This window comes from Caloenas nicobarica, chromosome Z (genome assembly GCF_036013445.1).
Source record: "Caloenas nicobarica isolate bCalNic1 chromosome Z, bCalNic1.hap1, whole genome shotgun sequence".
In the NCBI taxonomy this organism is placed as follows: domain Eukaryota; kingdom Metazoa; phylum Chordata; class Aves; order Columbiformes; family Columbidae; genus Caloenas; species Caloenas nicobarica.
The window spans coordinates 78,806,347-78,830,389 of record NC_088284.1 but is presented as its reverse complement, the minus strand read 5'-3'; the positions used below and the strand labels follow the sequence as shown (position 1 = coordinate 78,830,389).

The 24,043-nt window shown below is 39.0% G+C and overlaps 1 protein-coding gene across 3 annotated transcripts in view; it reads right to left on the bottom strand.

Moving 5' to 3' along the window:
- Positions 1-2,675: 2,675 nt before the first annotated feature.
- VCAN (versican) overlaps positions 2,676-24,043 on the bottom strand; it is a 112,907-nt gene continuing 91,539 nt past the window's right edge. For 2 of the 3 annotated variants that reach the window (XM_065656130.1, XM_065656132.1), the window contains exons 11-15: positions 23,605-23,763; positions 22,756-22,838; positions 7,682-7,826; positions 6,366-6,548; positions 4,256-5,892 (exon numbers count right to left, since the gene is read on the bottom strand). In XM_065656130.1, the coding sequence (XP_065512202.1) occupies positions 5,762-5,892; positions 6,366-6,548; positions 7,682-7,826; positions 22,756-22,838; positions 23,605-23,763 (701 nt within the window). In that variant the 3' untranslated portion in view covers positions 4,256-5,761. Of the gene's footprint in view, positions 2,753-4,255; positions 5,893-6,365; positions 6,549-7,681; positions 7,827-22,755; positions 22,839-23,604; positions 23,764-24,043 lie in introns of those variants that run through there. The other variant, XM_065656131.1, reaches the window with a different exon arrangement.

The following is a 24,043-nucleotide window of genomic DNA, read 5'->3' as shown; positions in this document are numbered from 1 at the left end:
TCCTACTGCCTTTGGAATGAGAGTTTCCTAAGCAGATGATGGAAGTTAACTTTTTTTTTCCTTTTAGCAGGGCCTTTAGTAAATACAGATTTATTGCCAGGGTCTGTTGCAGGTCTTCATGTATGACCTCTGTCAAACCTCTACATTTCTTCTTTCCCCTACAACACAGGAACATTAAGTGTAATTTTTACCCTGACCGCTGTCATGTAAGACACACAGAACTAAAATTCCTGTCATCCTCCTGCTACCAAAGAAAACCACATAATTTATTCTTTCCTAGACTGATTACCTCCTGTCTTAAAGTAATAAGGACTGTCACAGGACTTCTCATCAGTACACAATGCAACTTCTTGAGCTTAAAACCAGAAGTCACATAATTGCTCGTTAAGACTGCTGCATCTGTGCAGGACGACCACCAGTGTTTGCCTGCCTTTGATCTTCTCCGTTTTCCCGACCATCCCAGAAGCAGGACACTGGACCATATCCAGCTCCAATTCTTTTCTCCTGGCTATTGGCAGCTGAAGATCTGGAGGCACTTTGGTAGCATAATTAATCCCTTCTCATCCTTGCGATAAATTCCTCACTAATATATCTCAAGGTTCCATTTTTTTTTATTTGCAGTTATGCAGTGACTTAATCTCTGTAGCAGTAACAGCTGACGGCTGCCTCACTTGAAAATATTTATTTGGCACAAAAACCAAGATTTGCAATCAAATTGCACTTTGCAGGGTCTTAGGTTTTTCCTTCCGTGTGTACTGCTCGAGTGTTTAAATGATACACCTTTTTCTGGACGATATTTCTGTCCTTAAAATCACCACACTTCTTGGCTTCACCATGCTAACAACTTTACATGACCTGTAAGTTTTTGTTAGTGCTTCATCCAGACAACATATCCCTTTCATAATTTGTTAGGAAAATCAATGTGCGTATCAAGACCTGCGCACAACTGCCTACAAAAAAAATACAAGTTGTATGTTCTCTGAAAAACAACGCACGTGCCTTTGTACATGTGCACTGAAACCAGAGATTTTTTCCAGTCATTTGTGGCAGGCAACACCTTAAACATTTTCTCGAGAGCTGAAGCCTACAGACAGCTTGAATCATCTTCTACCTCTGTGGGAGAGGACAGCATGTTGCAAGCCTTTTAACTGAGCAAAGAGCATGACCACCCTTTTTCCCCACCATCTGGACTAAGAAATGGCTCTGGTTCACAACAGGAGCAATTCATACCCCTCTTCCTACAAATGCTGCTGAAGCACACACAGCTACCTAGAAGCCCTAGGAGGCATCTCCACAGTTCTACTCAGTCTGAGGAGGAACCATCTGGAGGCTTTTTGGAGATGCAGCAAGACTTCTTAGCAAACAAAAACATAGCTCTTCTAGATAGAAAAGGTCAACATCTGCAACGTTGGGGGGCTGGGGGAGAAGCATAAACCAAAACCAAACCAAAAAACCATCCCCCAAAACCCCAAAAACACTAAACAAAAAAACTTACTAGACGTATAGAGATTCCCCAAGGATTTAATTATATCCACAAGACATGCTCTTAGCAGGGTCCAGGTTTTCAGAAGTTGTAGAATAGCTTTTAAATTGTAGCTGCTCCTCGTCTTGCTTTACTTCCTCCTCAATCACTGCAGGCTGCTGTGCTGCTGAGTTTTTTACAGCTCAAACGTGCACCAGCTGTTGCAGTTTCAGCCTCCCCTTGCCAGGGGAATGTCTCTGCTTGTGTGTCCTGACTTCTGTGTATGCTCAGTGCAAAGATGCTGCCTACAGAAATGAAGGCCTTTCACTTAAAAAAGTATTGCAGATGTGGACCTTAACCGTACCCATAGGCTGAGCCTCAGACAATGGTCCTTGAGCCATTGCCCTGGCAAAGAAATTTCTGACTGCAAAGATCCCCTTGTCAGGCTGTCCTTGCCATCAGCAGGCTCTTGCCAGCCTATTGTGTCCTGCTGACCTTCCTCTTGCATTTCCAGGGACTTGAGTTTTCTCCTACGAGGTTCATCCATCCCCAGTCTCTGATGAGTCGCTACTTGCAGCAACATATCATGCAAGAGACCCTGTAGAAATCAATGTCCCACAAGAAGATCTGCCACCAGGGAGCTGTCTTTTTCCTCCCTGGCTTCAAGAAGTTGTGCATCTCTCAAGGCGCAGCTGAAATACAGGAATGTTTCCACTAACCAGCACCTTCTGTTGTTATTTGAGAAGCCCTACTGAAATAGGTGGCCTGGCTCATTTCTACCTTCTGCGGTGTTAACCTCTGCAGGAGGTAAACCCCGTGCTGTGAAGTTCATGTCAAGAAGTCAAATACCATCAATATCTGACGGGACAAGAAGATGTTTGGAATAATAATAGCTACTCTGCAGAGATTTTTGCGGCCACATGAAAAGCAATAGCTCCCATGAGGCACTTTGAGCTCTGTGCACAGACCTACAGCCTGAGATTTGGTTGGACCAGATACTCCAAGTGCTTCTGGCCACCCAAGATGTGCTGTGTGCATCTGCACTCCTTTAGGCTAATTACTCTAATCATCAATGCCCCATCCTCCCCTAACGTTTCGACCTCCTAGCCTACACCTTTTCCTGTGTCCTTTTAAACGGCAGACAGTGTGTTAGCAGAGACAAAAATTTATTAATACTTATGCAACAGGGGCAGATTACTACAGGAATACTACTCTGGTATTTGTCTTGTTCGCACTTGCAAAACACAGTTTAAATCAGATTCTTCTATCTCTGCAGCAGATACAGGGTAACTGAAAAACAAATCAAACAGAATTCTGGGTTAACTTGAAAGGCAAGAAAGCAGAGGTAAGAAACACTCACTCAGAAAATCTGTATTTAAATGTCTAGTTTTGTCTTCTATCCCGCTACTCTAGTCCCAACATGCTTTCGCATACTGGAGTCCAGAGATGCTCCACAGAATGGAATCGTAGCACTTGCTGTGGTAACACCTGGGCCTCACAGCAGACTTGACTTTGTAATGTGAGTGAGTGCATTTTGCAGGGGATTGGTATTGGAACATCTGGGATTTAGATCAGTATTAGGAAAAGTCTCCAGAGCTGAAGAAAGTTCCATTCTCTTCCTAAATAAAGAAGCATGGGTAACGGGTTTTTTGTTGGGTTTTTGAGGGTTTTTTTTTCCCCTTTTTTTTTAAACAAGTTGTTGTCAGTCCCATTTTGTTATGTGTAATAGAAGGAGGTGAAAAAAATAAATCAACATAAGCACTGTACCTAACCTATTTAAAACTACAATCACAATGTTATCTGAATGCCTTACAATATTGTTTAAATCCAACAAGTAGACAAAAAACCAACAAATCTATGCAGGGTTTTTTATACATATGGTGAGAAAGTTTGCAAAGTGTTAAAATATATTTTCTGTTCTGTATGTTTCTGGTACAAGGAAGTGATGTGTAGAATACTGCAAATTTATGAACAGAACCTTGACTTATACAAGCAATAACCGACTTCAAAACATACAATGTATATCTTAAAATATCCCCTAGAGCTGCTCATATAAATTCAAATCCAGCACCTACTAAAGTTCAGCCAGCTGACTCTCCACTTGACTAAGCCTGTGATAATGGTGAAGTACCTGACAGTCTAATTGTATTCATATGAAAAAAAATCACATTGCATAGATTTAAACAGGAAGACATGCAATAACAAGACAAGTCACAGTATAGCAAAACCTTGTTTCTTTGGTGAAACAGAAGCAGATATAAAAGTTACAAAGATTTTAGACTTTCATTCACAAAAAAACCAGACATTCACATTATACACTATACAAGATAATAATATAAATAGAGAAAAGTATTATGTGCATTGTTTGGGGGTGAGGGTTGGGGAATGAACCGGCCAACACAGTGATACGCTGCCACGTTGAACACACAAAGACTAGGTACAGTTGATGGAGCAGTCACTGCAATTTCTTAGGAGATGTTGTCTGGAACTGTAATTACTGCTCCTAACGAGCTATGGCAAGGTCACTCGGTGGGCAGCTCTGCCTGGTACAAACTCCTAATGCGTTGGCTGGGTTTCAATTCTTTTCCTTTCCCTTTCAACTTTTTGCATCATATCCCCACACTAACACAAAGGTGTTAACCTCCCATCTGTGTTTGTATTCGTAATGTTATTTTAAAAGGTATATCAAAGGAAGCTTACTGTTCTTTATTTTCACTTGGGGTTTTTTTTGTTGTTGTTGTTTTGGGGTTTTGTTTTTTTTTTTTCCTTTTTTTTTTTTTTTCACTTTCTTTTTATCCTGTGCCCAAAGGTGTGCAAGGCACTTTGCAGAAATAACAGTCGTTTCTGTGGAGAGGTCGTTTCAAACGTTATCTTCTACGCTTACTGTACACATCCAGGTCAGTCATCAAGCTGACCAGGGTAAGAAATCATAATAGAAAAACTCCTACGTACACACTGCACCAACTACAACCTACAATCTCTTTGTGCACACACTTCTTTCTAGAAAGCCAAGATCCTGATTCTTCTGTAAGTCACACAGTTCTCACCCATCTAACCACAAACAAATGATCCTGTTTAGCAGGAATTTTGTTCTCCAGGGAAATAGCAGTTGAACTGAAAGATGGTTCCAAAAGTGGAGCTCAGGGGCTAATACTGCACTGGCGAGCTCTTTTAATCTTCTTTGCATGGGTAAAATAACATCCAATAAATTAAATCAGTATGGCTTACTTCATTTATTTATGTACGCTTCACAGCTGCAGCATTCATACACAAACATTCATTACTTTATAAAAAGATTAAAAAATGGTTATATATACAAAATTATTTACTTTTTTGATTTTTGTTTGTTTTTTACAAAAAAAAATCCCCCAAACACCAGGTCTATCTCCATTTTAGAATGCAGAGACCTGTAATATAGACCTTGTGGTTAATGAAGTGAAAGAATTTTTTTTTTTTTTTTCTCTTCTTAATTTTTTTTCTTTTCAAAAAATGTGGCCCTGGTTGATAAAGTTAATGTATTAGCACTTGGATTTTTACAGGCCCTCCTTGTCATACGCAACTCCTCCATGCAGTCCTTTATCATGAATGGTGAAGCTGGAATGGAGAGCAGAAAAAAAGTTCCACATTGGAGTCCCTAGTTCATGCTTCGTGCCACTTTTGTGTGCTCTGTCTAAACTCTGCATCACGTGGACACAAACTGTACCTTGGATGGGAATTGGCACAGTTCCCATTAAAAAAAAAAAAAAAGTCATGTAACTTGTGTGTTTATCTTCACCTGATAATAGCAAATTTCAGTCAGTGAAGTTATTTCAACCATTTCCAGCCTAAGTAAACAACATAAAACCAACGTCATAAATGACTGAAGACCTCTGAGGCCGTTCTAACCATAAATATGCCTGAAATTAGTGTGACTTTTCATTTTATATACAGGATTTTAAAAACAACACACAATTAAACAACATTAAAATCATCTTATTTACATTTTCATTGGTGCTAAAATTGAGCTGTTTAAATATTGCAGAAGGCTGGTATATATCATAAAATGGTCCACACCGATGGCATATAGAAAACTAATAAACTTTATAGGCTGGAAATGGTTTCCTTTTATCCCCATAAGCACTTCTCCTTTTTTTTTATTTTTAAATTTTCTGATAAACACCATATTTTTGCAAAATGCATTGTGAATACCGCAGTCCATAGTTTCAAAACAATTTGATAATACACCTATAAGTGATAGAAAGGCACAGAAAGTTATGACTTTGGCTGAAATGGTGGAAATCCCCATTCACCATTTAGCTCTCAGCGCCTTGAGTCCTGCCATGTCCTGATCCAGCGATGATAGTGTTTTGACGAATTTAATGATGTTCCCTTTCCCAATGAAGAATGTTTATAGAAGTATTTCTTAGAGTAAGTCCTTTGGTATGTGGATGCTGCAATAAGAAAAGGGGAAAAAAGGGAAATTAATTTAAAATTATTTAACTATGAATGAGCTGGCTACACTTCACATTACAATCCCATTTATTCTTGATTAATTAGAGGGTTAAGAAATGATTAACTAGTACTATGATCATGTTACCGACAGGAGAAGCACCTCTTACAAACAGCTAGACCACATTTGCAGAAAGGATTGTGAGTGTTATTAGGAATCTATTGATTCCAGGGGCTTCGTAAAACTGTTTTTTTACTTTAAAGTAATCTTACTGACTTCTGTAAAAACAGAAGAGGAACATTGTCATTAGTTTTGGAGGCCTGACTTTTTTTCTACAGATAGAGTGAGCAGTATTGCTGTCATAATCTGTCATATCAGATTTACACTTCTCTTAAAATATATGTTCATTACTTATTAATCTTAGATTAGTCTGTTGTTTCTGATCCAGCACTGGTTTGCTTTGAAAGAACTCACGATTCATGCAAGTAATTTTAGGCATATCCCATCTTCCATTCCCTTGACACCGGATGGTTGGAATATGACGCTGGATGAAACCGTCTTTGCAGTGATATCTGATAAGGGAGTTGATCTCATAACGAGGTTTCATCTTCCCAAAGGTCTTTGCGTTTTCCACGACAGGAGGCTGACCACAAGCCACTGAAAGCAAGAGATAACACAACCCAAAACTTCAGTTTGTAAATGCATTTCTGAATATGGTACTGACCTTGAAACTCTGGCTAAGGGAAGATGTCAAGGGACCTCAGACTCCCAAAGGACACATCCAAACAAGGCCAGGGAGATCAGTCTTTTCTGTAGTTATGCGGTCTTGCAGACCAAATACAGTAATGATGAAAATTTGAAAACATCAGATAATGTTGTTAGAATTGCCTTTTTGGTTTTAATTTATGATGTAAATGTGAACCAAAAAGGTTGGCATACTCACACAAAGACGTGATTTTCACTGGAAAGCTGCAAAACCTGAAAACCAGTTATTACAGGCATTTAAGAAAAAAGCCTCATTTTCAATACTTTTCATGTCTTCTTCAACAATAGACTGTTTAAAAGCACTTAAAACTGATGGATCTGTCAAGGCACAGAGAACATGTTAACAAAAACTTGTAAATGGCAGTTGGGAACAATGGAGCGCACAGAAGATTTTGCCTGCTTCTTTGCTTTCCCAGTCTGAAGAGGCAGAGGCAATTCCTAAAGGATTGCTGTGCAGCTCCTGGTAACAGTCAGGTTTCGTGTAAGTATCAGCTCTAACAGTGTATTAACCGAATATGCTTTTCAGATTCCAGCAGTGACGTGGAAACCAGATGGTTTCGGAAAAGAGGAAGACAAAGATCATAACTACATGATGAGTGACAAGTATGCCCAGCTGAAGACAAAAATCTAACCCCATGACAGCCATCAGCTGTCTGCTCTGGCTACCTACCAACATTCTGCTGCCCATGTACTTCACAGCGATGCCATCCCAGGAAAGAAGAGTTGGTAATGTTTTCATGGTATGCAAGTAATGCAGACCTGCCAGGTACCTGAACATCTCTTTTGCTGGGATGAGCAGAGATTTGCCTGGTTTTAACCTAGCTTTTCAACTGTGTTCACTTTTGTGCCCAGCTCAAGAACAGCTTAGGCAGAGATGTAACTATGTAGATGCAGGATAACTTTGTGAGGGTAAGTCAGTTGAGGGCTCACCATACTCGTCACAAAAAATCAGCCAGAATTTATCATTTTAACTTTATAAAACTGGAATTTAGAGAATTACACTATTGTTACTGGGAAGTTTGTACCTGTTCCTTTCTTGCAGGTGTAGGTAAGGTGGTAATTGCATGGTACATCATTCCACTGCCCATTCTCATGCCATATTATAACAACACAGTCTTCTCCAGCAGAAAAGAAGCTGTCTGGCTGGTTTGGCCGCCAGTTCTCATATTGCTGCAGAAAAGAGGAGCAAAACCTTTATTCTCTGTGCTGGAGTGTATTTACATTCCATTTTACAGAAGAACACACAATATTACCTTTAGTGAAGAGCAATCTCAATTGTTTGATTCAGGCTGTTAAACACAAACTAAACAAAGCTAGATTTATAATATCCTCTCACTCTATTAACAGATTATCTCAATGGGAAAAAAATATTCCGATCTAACTTCTAATTTAGTCTAAACTGATGTCAGGTGAAAAAAGTGACACAATTCAGTGCAACCAAAACCTGATCCTAAGTATGTTGAAAAACACTCTTTCCTACACAGACAGGCAAGAAGTGGAATGTCAGGAAATGCAGTAAATTGTATATAACGCCTGTTAGTCCACATCTACTAAGTGGCAAATTACTGGCTAGCTTCTCAGACTCAAAATTATTTATTCTCTGGGATGACGTGCAGAATTAGGTGTAAAATAAGTAAAGGTGTCAGAATGTGCCCTCGGACCACTGCAGATTGACATTTCCATTAAAAAGACCTAGGTGGCAGACTGAGCACATACAGCAGCCTTTCAGCGTTAGAAATGATGATCCAAAGTATGCTGTCTGTAGACAGACTAACTCCAGACATCTATGGATATATAAGAATAAAACGAGAAACTGGCACACTAGCTTTAGAAGTAGTCATCCCGTTGTTGGTATGTGATTAAAAAAAAACCAAAACAAAACAAAAATAAAACAACAACAAAAAAACCCCACCAACTTCAAATAGCTGAAAAATACCTTTAGCATTAAAATAAATATTTTCTTAGCACTGCACCTGGGACACACATCTGGCATATCGATTTGGGCAGGCTTCGTTTGTTGGGATCCAAGCTGGCTACTGTGAGTCTGCACTTATTTAGCTACACAGCTCTGCAGCTTTCAGCTCTGCATCTACCTAAAGATATGTCCCTTCCAAGAGCTGTGTGATGCTGGCTGCTGACAGACTGTGCACAGCCCAGGCATGTGCTAAACCCATATTTATTTTACTGTAGAATGTGCTCTTTCATGCATGGCTAAGCTCATCATTGCACAATGTCAGTTTGGGGTGAAAATTAGGGAGGATTCAGTCTGTTTTATTCAATGATAAGCCAGAAAAATAGAAACAAAGGGAGTGTCACATGGACTGAAAATCTATGCAGTTGTGCTTGGTAGCGGACACACAGCCTGCTGTCCTTGCAGTCAGCAAGAGTGGGATCATCTTTATCCAACCTCTTGTTTCATTTTGATCCCAAATTAAGCATAGTAGTTTGAGATTTGCACAAGGTTATGTAAAGAAAAGCAAGAGAAGATCTAGGAAACTGTTCTCAGTGGTTTGCTTTAGGATTTCTGTTGTGACAGTCCAAGAAGAATTTAATGAAGGATAAAAATAGAGATCTGAAAGAACTGGAATTCACATAAACGCCAGACATTAACCAGGCAGCTAGCCCCTTGTATGGTCAAAATGACACAGTTTCTACAGTGCTTGTATTTTCCTCAGTGCTTACATCTTTCTGTCCAGATCTGAGTCATATAAATGTCATAAAAGTTTAGCTTTCTATTTTCTTAACTTTATGAAATAACCGCTATTAATTGCCTGGGTGAACACATTTTAGAAATAAAGTTAACGTACCACACACAAGTAGTATTTACTTTACAATTAATCGAGCTGTGAAAAAAATGAGTTAAATACTTAACCTTTTCCTACCACATGTCATCTTACCCATCACAGGTTTTAATTATCCAGGCAATTTAACAACCATGGTCTAAATAAATTTGTTCTGCACTGAATTTATTACCTGTAATAAAACATCCCCCTTTTTATGTGGAACTAATTTAATTCCATCTCTACGTTTCCATGTTTAATAGTCCTAAACTACAATACACACTAACTCATTTACTCAAGTCCAGAATTCAGCATTTCACATTAGCTTATAAATCAGAGTATGAGTTTTGCAAGCACAGTAGCCAAATACCATCCGTATGAGTCAAACGGGGCCTGCGGTGTGAGGGGCTTCCTGCAAGACCTAGTGCAAAAAAGAAAAGGTCTGTGTGTATCTCCTGACCCAGTGAGAAGGAAAGTGGGGAGGAATATGCCTGTGCAAGGCGTGTATTAATGTAACCTAGAGTGCTCCAGGGTCCTTTTTCAAAAAGGGTATTTTGGAATGTCCACTGAGCCAAAGGTCTAGCACCTTTTTACAGCAAAGCTGGTTAAGGATGCAAGAATCTGAGCAGAAAAGGTCACACTACCACAACACGGGGACAGACTTATTAGCAGGGCATGATACAACAGGACAAGGGGTGATGGTTTTAACTAAAGGAGGGAGATTCAGGCTGGACATGAGGAAGAAATCTTTTATGATGAGGGTGGTGAAACCCTGGCCCAGGTTGGCCAGAGAGGTGGTGGATGCCCCATCCCTGGAGACATCCCAGGCCAGGCTGGACGGGGCTCTGAGCAACCTGAGCTGGTGAAGATGTCCCTGCTCGTGGCAGGGGTGGCACTGGATGAGCTTGGAAGGTCACTTCAACCCAAACTGTGGGCTAGCCAGAAAGAAGTCATCACCTCTCAATTTCGCCTCTGAATGTCTTACTACCCAACCCAACTGAAAAGTAAGGTTTGCTGGTGGAAGTCACAAGTGTAAGCGTGGTTGGTTTCACTGCTGAGATGATTGGCAGCAACTTCTTAAGCTGAGGCAATCCGATCACTTTCAAGAATTTGCCCAGACATAAGGACACAGAGAAAAATTAAAGAAAACAGCCAGGTTAGTGTCAGAAAAGTTTGATCAGTAATGTCCTGACAGCAAAGGAAAGACTTCTACAAGCCTTGCAGCTGTTTCTTGTGGAAATGATACTAGAGAGCTGTTTGTTTCCATAGGGATCAGAGTGTGGGAATGAAGGATATTTAATGGCTATTAGAGGCGTGTGAGTTGAAGGTGCTCAGCAGCTTGCCAGTTCCCACCCTAAGCACATAGAACCCATATGCTCTTACTTGCCATAATGACTCCAAAATTTGTGTTTGCTTTGCTGGCAGGACTGTAGTGTCATGGCAAAGGATTATATCTAGGCCCTGTGGTTTATTCAAGAATGTCTGATATCCTCCAGCATGACTTGCTGTTACCTCACATCTGATATCGTCATTGAATGGATTTATTTTGGCTGAATAACTTTGATTTTGCTTGGTTTTAGTGCCAGAATTGCTTAGCAGAGGAAGTTCCAGACTGCTGAATTGCTTTCTTAGGTCTCCACCCAGGTCTTCTGTAGTTTTTCAATTCCTTATTTAGCCACTGATAATGGGATAATAATACAAAAAGATTCTCACAGTTTGAGTGGAATAAGTTGCTAGACAAATAAACTAATATTTTTCTTTCCTCTTACAGATCACATTTTTGCATGGCCAGGAGCACGATTGCAGTTTTCACTTACACCAGTGTAAATCAGAGGTGACTGCACTATGTCTGGTAAACTCACAACAGCAAAAAAAATGTAACGGTGAAGAAGCAAATCCCATAAGTCGCATACTGAATTGTACTGTTTGTTTTCATAGGTATTCCTTACAAACTCTCATATCAAGTGTGCTAAGCATGAAGACTTCCCTAGCTTTGCCATAAGCACAGTAAGCATGTAAGATATTCAGGTCATAATTATGCTGTTGGGAAACACTGCTTAGAACATCCTGAATAAGATGCCCCTTTTGAAGTGGCTGTGTCATTTAAGTTCCTTGTATTTCAATCCACTACTGTCTTTTAGAAAAGTATATTGTACAAAAAGAAAACAAAAAACAACTTTATTCCTTGGCAACCTGTACCATTCAGGTTTGTTTGGGTTTTAAGTTCACATCCAAAAAAGATTAGCCATATTCACAGATGAGCCAAAAACTGCTGGCATTGCTCCAGCCACCCTGCTGCTATGTTATATCTTCATGTAAACCATTATTGTCTCAGCAGACCAATGAAACCGCGCTAAGGAGCACGGTGTTTGAATTGATAAAGCTCAGGGCATCCTTTTGCCGACAACCAAGCTTCAATTGACACCATTAGCCATACTCTTAGCTGTACCATTCGTAAGATGTGACTTACGGTTCTGAAAACCTAAATAGATTCACATGCTAAGTTAATAGATGGAAGAAAAGCTGCTATGATCCTTTTCAGCAGAGGCACGTAGACTGGGTGATCACACAGAGGGACCTAAAAACTATTAGTACCCTGGTTTTTAAGCAATGTTACCATAACATGTGAAGTTTTCCCCTGGATTAAAATGCAAAGCACTTCTAGACTGTACATTTTAGGACACATACTATTAATTGTGTACATGACTCAAAATGCACTGCAAAGAAGGTTTGGCCCAGCACATTTTTCTCCTCCAGTTATGAAGCTTTGCTGAGGTGGTTGTGGAGAGGGAAGTTCAAACTAATGCAGGGAGTGAAGGCTGAAATCACCACTGCACCAGCCACCCTGCAAAGATCTCAGCATCGATGATGGCAGGACACTTTTTTGTTTGTTTGTTTGTTTTGGTTTTGCTTTATTTTGATTTGTTTTGTTTTAATAAAAAAGTGAGGTTTCTGTGTTATCAGGTAACGACAGGACCTAGCCTTTGGGGCAGAATTTTGCTCCCTGTGCATTACTTTGGTGCTTGGGAGCCACACCGCTAGTCTGTCCTGCCATCATTTCAGGCTGAAAACTGGGTCTCCTGTTATGCTCTTCATCCCTCTAATTACTCTGTAATTATTAATTAACCTTTCTTGTATAGTTTTTTTTTTCTATTGACGTGAAAGCCCGCACTGGATTTACTTGTTCTAGCTGTCTTTGCTAAAGAGCACTGAAGATTTTCCTGCAGAAAGAGGGTGGATGGTGCACGGGTCAGAGCTGTAGCTGAGAGGGGGCTCAGTTCCTCAAGCTTCCTACGTGGCATGAGACAATGCACTTGGCTGCATGATTCCCATTCTGTAAAACAGTGACAATTCTCTTGCCTCACAGGAGGAGCTTGGGCTAATGGTTACAAAAGCCCACGAAGACATTTTATTAAGTTCCACATTTTTGGGGAAGATTTCCTTATATGGCATTGAATTAACTCACATCTGGCAGTTGAGTGACAGGCCGACTTTTCACATAAATTAAATCTAAGAAAATGAGGATTATAGCAAGACCTGTAAAGCAGCTAACTTTATTAGCCAGTCACTACTTTTTCTCATTCAAACGGCTGCTAAATAAACTGAACGAGCACAGCCTTCCCATCGTGAACACTACCTTGTGGGAGATTTGTTATTTAAATTTTCAGATAACCAGCCCTATCTGGAGGACTCATTTCCTTGTTAATGAGTAATCTACTCGGTTCTTCCAGATGTTTGCACTGCCAAGGTGAATCTACAAATAAGCGCTATCTCAGCTTTGTGACACTCATTTGGAAATTTCAGCCATTCTTTTATTTTCAAAAGGCACACCAAGTGGCTGAGATCAATCGCTTGGATTTGGCATTCCAAAATAGTCAACAAGCACTGTGTTTAATGAAGGACAATAAGATAAACTACTGATGCAAACAAAACTTTACTGCTTGACCTCCTTATTGTGCGAAGGCCAATAATCTTTTGTACATAACTAAAGACAGGAAATAATTTACTTGAAGTACATCTATTTAGATTTGCAGGGTTAATGCTTTTTCTTCTGGGAAAACGAAGCATGTTTTCAGAATGTTTAAATAAGATTAAAGTACAAATCTGTTTTGGCACTTTTTAGCACTTGTAATTTCCAATGTGATTTTTTATTTTCTTTCATTCTGGCTGCTTCCCTATCTGATTGCTTCTTAATTTAAGACAAATGAGGTAAATCAAAAAAACAAGGTAAGATGTAGGGAATGGCTGACTGGATACTCTCTGTGCCATTTCATCTTAAAGTGAAGTAACATTTCCTGCCTGGTATTTATCACCAAACAATCTGAAACCACCACTGCGAAGCTTACTGCCTCTTGTCCTTTCATCCACCCCGTAAGTCTGCTAAGAACAGGAATACGCTTTTTTTACAATAGCAGACAAATTCCCTAGAAATCTTCATCAGGAAAGCCCCTGAACAAGTCCCTCGCTGTGGAGGTTCTGTTATAATTGGATAGCTTATATAAAAATTACATCTCACTTTCAGTGAGTCCTGGCAATTACTCAGTTTTATAGGTTGGCCGAACTACGACAAGACCAGCACAAGGTTGCTACATGTATATGGATCAGTTCAGAAAACCCTCGTTTGTGGCTCATGCTGTTATACAGCACTGATTGTGTTGCATAAGATACTCATGGGAAGTTTGAAAGAGACTGCATTTCCTTTCCATAGAAGAAAAAAATCAGATTACTGCGAAGATCTGGCAAGGTCTGAAATACTTACATTAAGTTCATCTAGTATTTAAATGCATTTATACATTGAGAAAGAAACTACCTTATGGCACAGGCACTGTTTCACTTAATTTCACCCCAGTCTTGCAAAGGATTTTTCTGCTTAATTTTATGAACGGAAGCAGTCTGACAGAACTTACCAAAGGCATTAATGAGATTAAAAACTCCATTCAGCAAGTGCTTAAGCATATACCTTGCTTTAAAGACATAGTTTGTGCCCTAAACCCCATAGGGTAGATCACATGCACAATTCAGACACATGCTAAAATAACTTGCTGAAGGAGGGACCAAGCTAAGCGTGTTGGTAATGCTGTGCTGGGAGAATTCTGGTGAATTTTAAGACAACTGCTACATTTAAACTTATCTACAAGTACACACAAAAATCACATGTCACGAACCTGATATTTTTTTAGATCGTCGTTGAATGGCTTCCGTCAAGCCCTTAATCTGGGCTTTATTTGTGTGGGATTTGGGAAACTGGCAGGATTTGGATCAGGCAGGCACCCAACACTCCCCATTACAGAGTCACACTGTGAGCAAGACAAACTCCCAGAAGGAGCTTTGCTAAGGACCTTTGCAACAGATTTCACTTGAAAGGGTTTTTTGGTAACAGAGCAGTGGGATGTATTGAAAAACTCTTTGTTTTCCTGTGCAACAGCTTGCAAAAAAAGGACTCTGAATAACATACACTCATGTATATCCATGAATATCCACAAGCACTGATTGTAGATTGAATAAGCAGTAAGATCTATGCAAAAATAAATAATTTTGGAAAGAAATCTAAGGAAGACAAATGAAACAAGTAAAAAAGGATAGCTGATGAAGCTGAAAAATAAAAGCCCTATCAGTCCTATCCTATGGGAAGAGTTGATCATGTGGTGCAGCAGATGACTAGCTCTTTGATATTTTTCCAAAGCAATACCATAGTAAGGCAACTTTTCCATGAGGAGCAGAAATCACTAAGTATGGCAGGAAGCTCCCACTAGATGGCAGTGTCTACTAACTACTGAGTCCAGATACTGACTTTGACTAATTCCAAAATAATAATTGTTCAGAAAAGACGTCTCTCTTACTAACTCTTCAAAAGCTAACTGACGCCAGTGAACACAATTCCATTGACTTTTATTTGCTCTGTACTAACTCTTCTTAAAATAATAACTTTCACACACTGTATAGTTCAATTTTGTGGGTATATTGTGTGTGCTGGGCTTTCAGAACTCACCTTAGTTCAAACTGAGACTGAAAAATGTGGCAAAGAGCTGGTGAAATTCTCTTGCTAATGGGCAGGTGTTTTACCATGGAAGAAAAGTATGGTAGAGTGTTAAGCATTGGTTGGTATAATACATATTCTTTGGGAGTTACACTAACATAATCATATATTGTCACCATGATGCAAATTGCATGAGGTGTGACTTATTCTTTTTGTGCATAACTACCAGAAGAACCACTGAAAAAAAAAAAAAAAAAAGGAAAAACCTGCACTTTGTCATTTATGTCAACAATTATTGCAGGTTTGAAGCTGCCCAAGATTTTGAGCCTGGAGCCAACTATAACAAGGCTCTGAAGTAACTGCTGACCCCCCTGCTAAAAAGGAGACAAAAAAGCGCTTTGTCCAAGACGCCCTCCTGACTGCCTACGACATACTGAACTAAAAATATACCTGTCATTAATAACATTATATAGTTCTCCTCCATTTAAATGCAGGTCAAATGAGCATCTTAAAAAGAGGCTGTAATGACTGAGTGCAGCACAAAACCAAAACATTTGGTAGATTTAAAATCTCCTTCTCCAAGGATCCTGTGGGACATGGGCACAATGAGCTTTTTGTTTGCAGCTGACTACAGTACTTTTTAGTTTGTTTGCTTTATTTAACCCTCAGAGGCAGGCTCCTTCCCTACAATACTCCAGGCCTTTTGAAGGATTTTGTGTTCAATAGAGTTACTCTTTCTGAGAGGGGTGCAGTTACAGATTTGTTCAAGTTAAAGCATTCTGATTCACTGACCAATAAAGGAAGGAAAAGAGAGGGCTTTGTTTTTGCCAGAATTAAACTTCTGGTTTGTTTTGATTTTTTTTTTGGGGGGGGTGGGGGGGTGTTTTTTGTTTTTAATGTCTCTACCTAACACTGACAACCTGAGGTCTAGCATTGCAAAACACAAAGCATAAACAATCCTATGCCGAAGGGACGAAAAACTAATGTAGAATCTCTGGACATTTTTAAAAGTGGCATTATGCCCCATTACTTTCCTAGCTGGCAGCATTCTCTAAGTGACAGACAATCTGGCCACAGACACTAGCCAGCTCCTTATTACAGCACTAATCTTATGTAATGGGAGTGAGCTCACCGCTGTACAAAGCACTAATTATCAACAGCATTTTCCAAAGGATATGAATAACTCCCCTTGTGAGACGGAGGCCCAAGGCACAACCCTGAGTAGCTATATGCACTTAATCCATAACTTTACCGCTGTGCCCACTCACAAGGGTCCTTAACAGTGAAACGCCAGCAATCCAAATACAATGGAGGAGCTGCCAAAAGCAACACCAGATTTTTGCTATTTGGATGAGTGTGCTTTACAGCTGTAAAAGTTACTATTCACAGAACTAAGTGAATTATTTAAATTCAATTACCCTAAGATATTTTCAAATGTCACATTGTGTTCAGCCTTCCTTTGATCAAGCCAATTGTTAAATGTTTCCACTGATAATGTAAGTTTTGTTATTTTGTAGTTTATTTTACATCAAATTTGAAGTATACAAAGATCCAAGTAGGTATGGACAAATTCCTCTTTTCTCACAGCTGTGTGACTATTTAGACCTTGCTTTCTTCTCCTGTATCACTGTGGTTTTCCCAAGCATATTTGTTTTTATTACTTAGAGCTTTTTATAACAATTGTGCAATGAAGACTGTCCATGATTCATCCATAAAGAGTTGTTCGCTATCACAGAAATGCTGGATCTACAGAAAAGTGCAAGAATAATTTTGTTTCTGTAATTTTTAAAATGTAAACAAAGTCTTACATATGGCCATTTTCACTCATGTGTAGAATGAAAATCAGAGCAAAACTAATGCTTTCCCACAGCAAATGCCAACAGAACAGCCCTATAACTACACTGCAATAGAAGAAAGGCAGAGCTAACAGAACATGCTCTTTAAAAAACTATACTATTTTCTTCTACTTCTTGCATCTGTCAATGTAATCATACCTGAAAAGCCTTGAGCAGAAATTGGCTTGATTTTCAGGAAGAATAAGGAAGCTCTAAAAACATTGGGGAGCTGCGAGTTCTCTGTACACACTTTAGTACCTGCTTTCACTACCTTCATCTTTCAGACAAATTATTTGAAGTTAAGGACTAGGCAGATACACCAAAATTTGCAGCTTACAAACTCCCTCCCTACTGGTCCACGCGATCTTGGAGGTTGCTGGTACTCCAAGCCCATGCTTGTGGCTACGGAGCCTAATCTCCATCTCTCACTGAATTTGCACCATAAGTGAGGATCTGGGTTTCCTGAAAGAGCATTCCCTTTTTTATGTTGTATTAGCACAGCTGCAATCAACTCTTTTTCCCTTGATATAAAAATGGAATGGCTGCTGCTGCCAAAGTGCTTTTCATGTGGCCCATCAGCTCAAGAACATGAATCCACCTCTCCCAACCACCGGAAACATGGAAAAATTATTTCTTTCAAAAACAGAAAAAGGAAAAAAAAAAAAAAGAGAACAGGAACACACTGTAGATGAGAAAAGATTGCTTCCTGCCATATGAATACAATACAGCAAATCAGAACAAATTAGATTCATATGGGTGGCAAGCAAGGGATTCATACATCTTCATACTCTGACCTTAGCCAAGAAGCTCCCAATTTGTTTTGTAAATATATATATTTTTTTTTAAATGAATAGATACAAATAGCCTGGCCAATAAAATCTTGTATAACTGACTATCAGTTAGCTGGAATGTGATTTGTTTCTGGAAAAGCAGCACCTGAACTAACGATTAAAGTTTAGGGCACAAGAAGTATGACCTGACTACTTTACTCATGTTATTTTGTACTTCTCAAGCCCAGTCTGTGTTTGGGACGTAGTGGGTATGGCATCCTGAAAAGGTGTCTTTTACCAGGAGATGGTGAGACTTTATCTACACAACCCAAACCATTACATAAAATTATGCTGTTTTGCCTGAAAGGCAGGAAAATGCTAAGCAGTTTTAAACTAAAAAACACTTTGCAATTGAGAAATAAACCTGCCAAAATCTCCTAAAAATGCATGATAACTATGTATCAAACACTTCAGTGAGGTAAATCAAAAAGCATCCTCAAGCTCTCTTTGCAGGAACAGCATCTACAATTTAGGAGTAAGCCCATTTCTATTTTGTTAGGATAATTTTCCTTGTCTTAAAAGTTCTTGTAATGGAAAACAGGCAGAATCCTTACAGATGTGGACAAATGTCACGTGGACCAAAAGTTTTAAATACTCTTCTTTGCTTTTTCACTGAATCTGATTGTACCTGCTTCGTTAGTCAAAAGACCAAAATTTCCCTTGAGGAACTCTGAGAATCAGAGCATGTATTTACAAGATCACTCTTCACTTATTCCAAGACTTGCTTACTGGCATCATTTTTGCAAGTTAAACATAAATTCCAGTTGATACATGAAAGACATGCACAGGAACTGAGTGCTTTTTTGACTGCTGCTGGTTTTGATGAATTGGTATCAGACAGTATTTTCTATAGGCGTTAAAAACAAAACAAAGCAAAACAAAACCAAAAACAAACACACCACCCCCCCCAAAAAAAACCAAAACAGAATGCCAAGATATCAAAAGTAGCTGACCATATGACCATAGCTGGTCCACTACTAGGCACCTAAATAATTGCTCCTGTTTTCAGTAGGTCTGTGAGCCTGTTAAGGCTGTTCTAGGTTCAATGTAGGTTTTCCAATGAGAACTCTAATTCTATATGCTCACTTCTTAAAAATCTTGGTCATGTTCTTCCACATGCCTTAAAAAAAATAAACCAACTTCCAATCTCACTGAAGGGGCATGAACTGATCTCATCTGGACACTGCACAGAAAACTGAACGTCTGTTGCTGTCACCCACTGATTCATGAGGTAAGGGAAATATCTGCAATCTTACCTGAGAATTTAAGCTTTCTCACATTACTAGGCCAATGGCAAAGGCGAGTTTATCACCCTCATCTCACACGAACTGACAAGAAGTGTGCCCAAAAAAAAGCTACCCCTTGTATTTTGGAAACCAATGGAAGTGAGACAGCACAAGATCTATATGCCGGTGCTGCATATGACTATGAAGTCTACGAAAAATAGCATGCGTATTCAATAGCTCACTGCAGTCAGAAACAATGTGCAGTGCACTTGGAAGTACATTTTTTGGTTTTCACTGAGGAACTCCTGTATGTTCTTTGTCCAACAATCATAATTAATGGTGGCTGGCACTTAACTTCAGTTTAAAAAATCTGGAAAAAACACAACTTAGCATGAGCTGAAAATGTCAAAAAATTACTGATTTCCTTGCATTGAACTCATTGGTTGAAATACCTTTTAGGTGCAAAGAGAAAAAAAGGTATTTGATCCCTTTTCCAGAAACTGCTAACAAAATACATGCCGACACCTGGCAAAGGAGTTCCTTCCAACATATTGAATATTTAAGTAGTGGGTTTCCTTATGTTCATGGAAAACTAGTACCCAGGTAAACGCTCCTTTTCCATAATCTCCAATAGTAGAGGCTGTGGTTCAATGTTGCCCAAGTCTAGTTTGGTTTTTTTGTTGTTGTGGGTTGGGGTTTTTTGGTGTTATGTTTGTTTGGTTTTGTTGTGTTTTTGTCTGTTTAGAGAGAAAACTCATGTGAAAGAGAAACCACTAAAATGTATCGCTGCTATTTCATCTGGGCAGCGCTGGGTCAACTGAAGCACTGGGCCAACAATTCCACCCACAACATGTCTTGCTGTTGTTTGTTTACTTTTTCTTTTAAGTCTACCATGCATTATAACTTTTTTTCCACAATCTAAAACCTACTGAAATCATGTAAGCATGATTTTCAGACTAAACCAAGCTTTTATTGGCAGAAAATTCAAACAAGTATCAAGATAAAGATGAAAATACATCACTTGTAGATACACAGTCTACCTGTGAGCTGGAGTTACTTTTCTGATAGTATCTCCAAGACAACTCTTATAACAGGGGAATCCTGAGCAGACTTGACAAATTTTCCTCTATGCCAGAAGTGTTGAATAGAATTATAGATAGATAATATTGTCTTGGAAAAAGAGTGAAGCTGGGCAACAATGTTAGAAACAGATGAATTACAGATGCACCCTGATATGTAAAACACAAGAAGGTTATTTAGATTTTGGCTATATGCAAGATCTAATCTCAGAAATTCAAGTTAGAACCTGAGTGTTGATTCAATAATGCTGATTTTTATGACTACAAATTATATCAATGCAGTTAACACTGTCAAGACTACTGTTGACTTGCAAATACATAAATGATGTAAATTTTTGACCTACACAGTATTCAAATTCACTGGAATTTTAAGACATCATCAGAGAAGTATTTGATGCGTAAATTTAACTATGTGGTTGTTCCTATTAATTTCTAGAGAAGTAGTAAATCACTATAGCCAGAAGAGTGATTAGAAAGTATGAAAAATAAGTTAAAAACTAGAGAAAAGGAGCAAATGAGGGAGCTACTCAGAACCATGGTATCCAGAAACCATATGGAACAAGTTAGGAGGGAAAGCTATTGAAGCAATGAAAATAAATTATTTCAAGAGACACCTAAATTGTTTCTGAAGGAAGAGACAGAGGGAAGTTGTTAAAAATAAAAGAGAAATAAAGTGGAAAAGAAGATCAATCAAAAGATAAATCTGTTGGACAGATGGTCTTATTCTGTTCCTAGAATATCTTCGTTTCTTAAAATTGAAAATTAAAGTAAAAATTTCATACCACATTTTCCCAGTACCCTGAATTTAAAAATGAAATCTCAGCTTTAATTTTAATTTCCTTGAATTCGTCATTCAGTGGCATACCAAATTTGACTTTGGAATGTATGAGCATGTTATCTTGTTTTATACTACACAGTGTAAGATGGGCTGCCTCTTCAGGCACTATATTTATGCCCAAATTTATCTCACCTAACTTCAGATCCCTTAGTGAAGTGCAGGCTCCATGACCAACCACTGCAGACAGCCCGGACCACCCCTGAGCTCCAAACAAATCTAAATCACCCTCAGTGGATGCCTGTCACTTTCCATCAGGTGTAAGAAGCCACATCAGGAGACAGAGAATGAACTCATTCCAAATGAGTAGTGTTCAAGGCCATGACCCGTCCTGTGTTCCAAAATATACATGATGATAGGCAAGAGAAAATGATGAAATGAAACTCTTCTACTCACAGCCTGCAAGACTAAGTGGCTCCAAGCACAAATGGGTGCATTAGTACCACCACAGGGCACTGGGCAATCAGTCAGACAACAAAAAGTCTCATCTTTTTCTTCACCTGCCACACACGGTAGTTTCCCCAATAAATGGCTGATTTACAAGCCATTTTAGAGGTCTTTAAACTTCTGGTTATCTACATGAAATGATAATGAACGAAGTCTTCTTTGCCCCAGGTGTCTTCCTACATAAGTTGTAGCCACAGGTATGCAGCAATGATCATTGTGTGCATGTGTGAGCATGTGCATATGTGTGTCCAGATGCTTTCTGCTTTAAGAAGAATTCACAACTGGAAAGCAAAATGATAAGCGTAACCAGTTCTGGTTGTTGTTATTTTGTTTTGTTCTGTTTTTTTAGTGTAATATTCTCCAGTGGGTGTTATATGGCAATAAATCACTTGTCTCTTCTATAAAAGAGACTGTTGTGAATTGGAAAGAGTTCAATAATTTTCTGTATCCATCTGCTCTTTGATTTAGGTTAGCTAAAGGTGAGGAGAGAGTGTTCTGCCTCTCCTTCTGCTGATTTTCCTTCCTGTGTCAAGGTAATGAGATATCAACAGCATCTTAAAATTTTATGGACAGATTATTGGTTACAGGCCTCCTGAACCACCTAAGGATGGCTGCTTACCCATCCTAGATGTAGAGCTACCATATGGACTAGAATAACCTCTAACGATATTTGAGAGGCTCCTTTGTGCACTCTCACAGACCTAGTGAATGCAAGAGCTTGAATGCCATATCCTCATCTGAAAAATGAATTCTGCTGCATATACAGAAGGGAGAGGAGAATTATGATATGTGTCCTTATGTAAGAACAGAGGAGCACAAACCAGCTCCAGCAAAGACCTTTAAATAGCAGTCTCAGACTTTCTGACTTTTTCTGTTCGGAAGCTTTGAGAGGTGCCACGTATACAATAATAAGAACTAAGAATGAGGTTTTACAATGACACTGCAAAATAGTACTTATTCCAAAAAAGAGTTTGCTGGCTGTTTGCTTGGGTGCATATTTAGTTATGCAGCTTCCCTCATTGCTGGTGGGAATTTCATAAACCACCACAAAAATAAATGAATGAGTGATTATATTTCAAAAGCATCTTACCAGTGGGCTACCGTCAGTCCAGCGGAAATCACGCTCAAACATCTTGTCATTGAGGCCAATCCACTGGTAGTCATGCCCAATACCTAAGGAATCAGAATGATATTATTACTAACCTTCCCATAAAAGGAAGAGATTTCACCAAAGAAAATAAAAATAATTTGCACAAAATGAATCAGACATCCTGTTCTTCAGATTCTTCTACTCGTTATGTAAACAACTATTTACAAGTTGGTTTTCAGCTTCTCCATTTTAATTTGGGATTTCTATAAAAATGCAGATTCTCATCTGACAGTTTTAAACAACCCTGGCTCTTCTCTCCTGATGGCATCTCCCAATGAAAACAAATTAATTTCCTACCTGAGCACATATGAGGGAAAAAAAAAAAGGCAAAAATATTAAAACAAGAGCATGTATTTTAATCTACATTTTTCAAGTTTTGGTTAGGCTGTAAGCAGTGTTGTCTAGATTATGCAACACAACAAACAGGAACTATTTATTTATGCCTACCTAATACAATATATGGTGATGTGGTTATTGATGCCAGGTGCAAAAAAAAGCTCTAAAGCCTCCAGAAAAAATGTTTTTACCACTTTCCAATGTCGAAACAATACTTCCTGTTCTCTTCCTCAGAGCGAAGGTATTTTCTATGTAACAAAGAATAACTTAATAGAGATAGAGAACTTGCACTGACTGCACAAGTAAACATGAAGAACACGAAGTGAGCCTTTCAAACATTCTAAAAGTATATTTTAAGATAGAGATGTAGCAGCTGAGTGATCAGGATGATATTTCACTAGCTCTGAACCCTCAGTGCCCGTTCTTGTTTAGAGGAATCCTAACAGTACATACGGTTCACAAAGATCTGCTCCTCATGAGACAAGATGCTTGTCAGGTGCGCTCCCTGGAGACGGCATTCCCTTTCAGCCGTGTCCCACGTACGCCGATGGGCAAAGTATTTGTAGCACTGTCCTTGGAACTTGTGCCAGCCGTAATCACAGGTCTCCGTGTCTGTGACAAACAAATAAATCACATCTCTCTCAGTGGGCGTGAAACACTGGCACATTTCATGCAAGCAGATGGATTTCTTGGGCAAAGGTTCAAGAAGTACAAACGCAAACAATCGACACTCATGCTTGATAACTCATTACATTTTCACGTAGTTCTGTTTACTCAGTTTCAGTACAAGGTGCAAAAATATTACCTATGTAAGGAGTGTAATTGCAACTGGCAACTTTTTGAGCTTCTACCGATCAAATTGTGCTGCACCTGGACAGTCTTAGAAGGACAT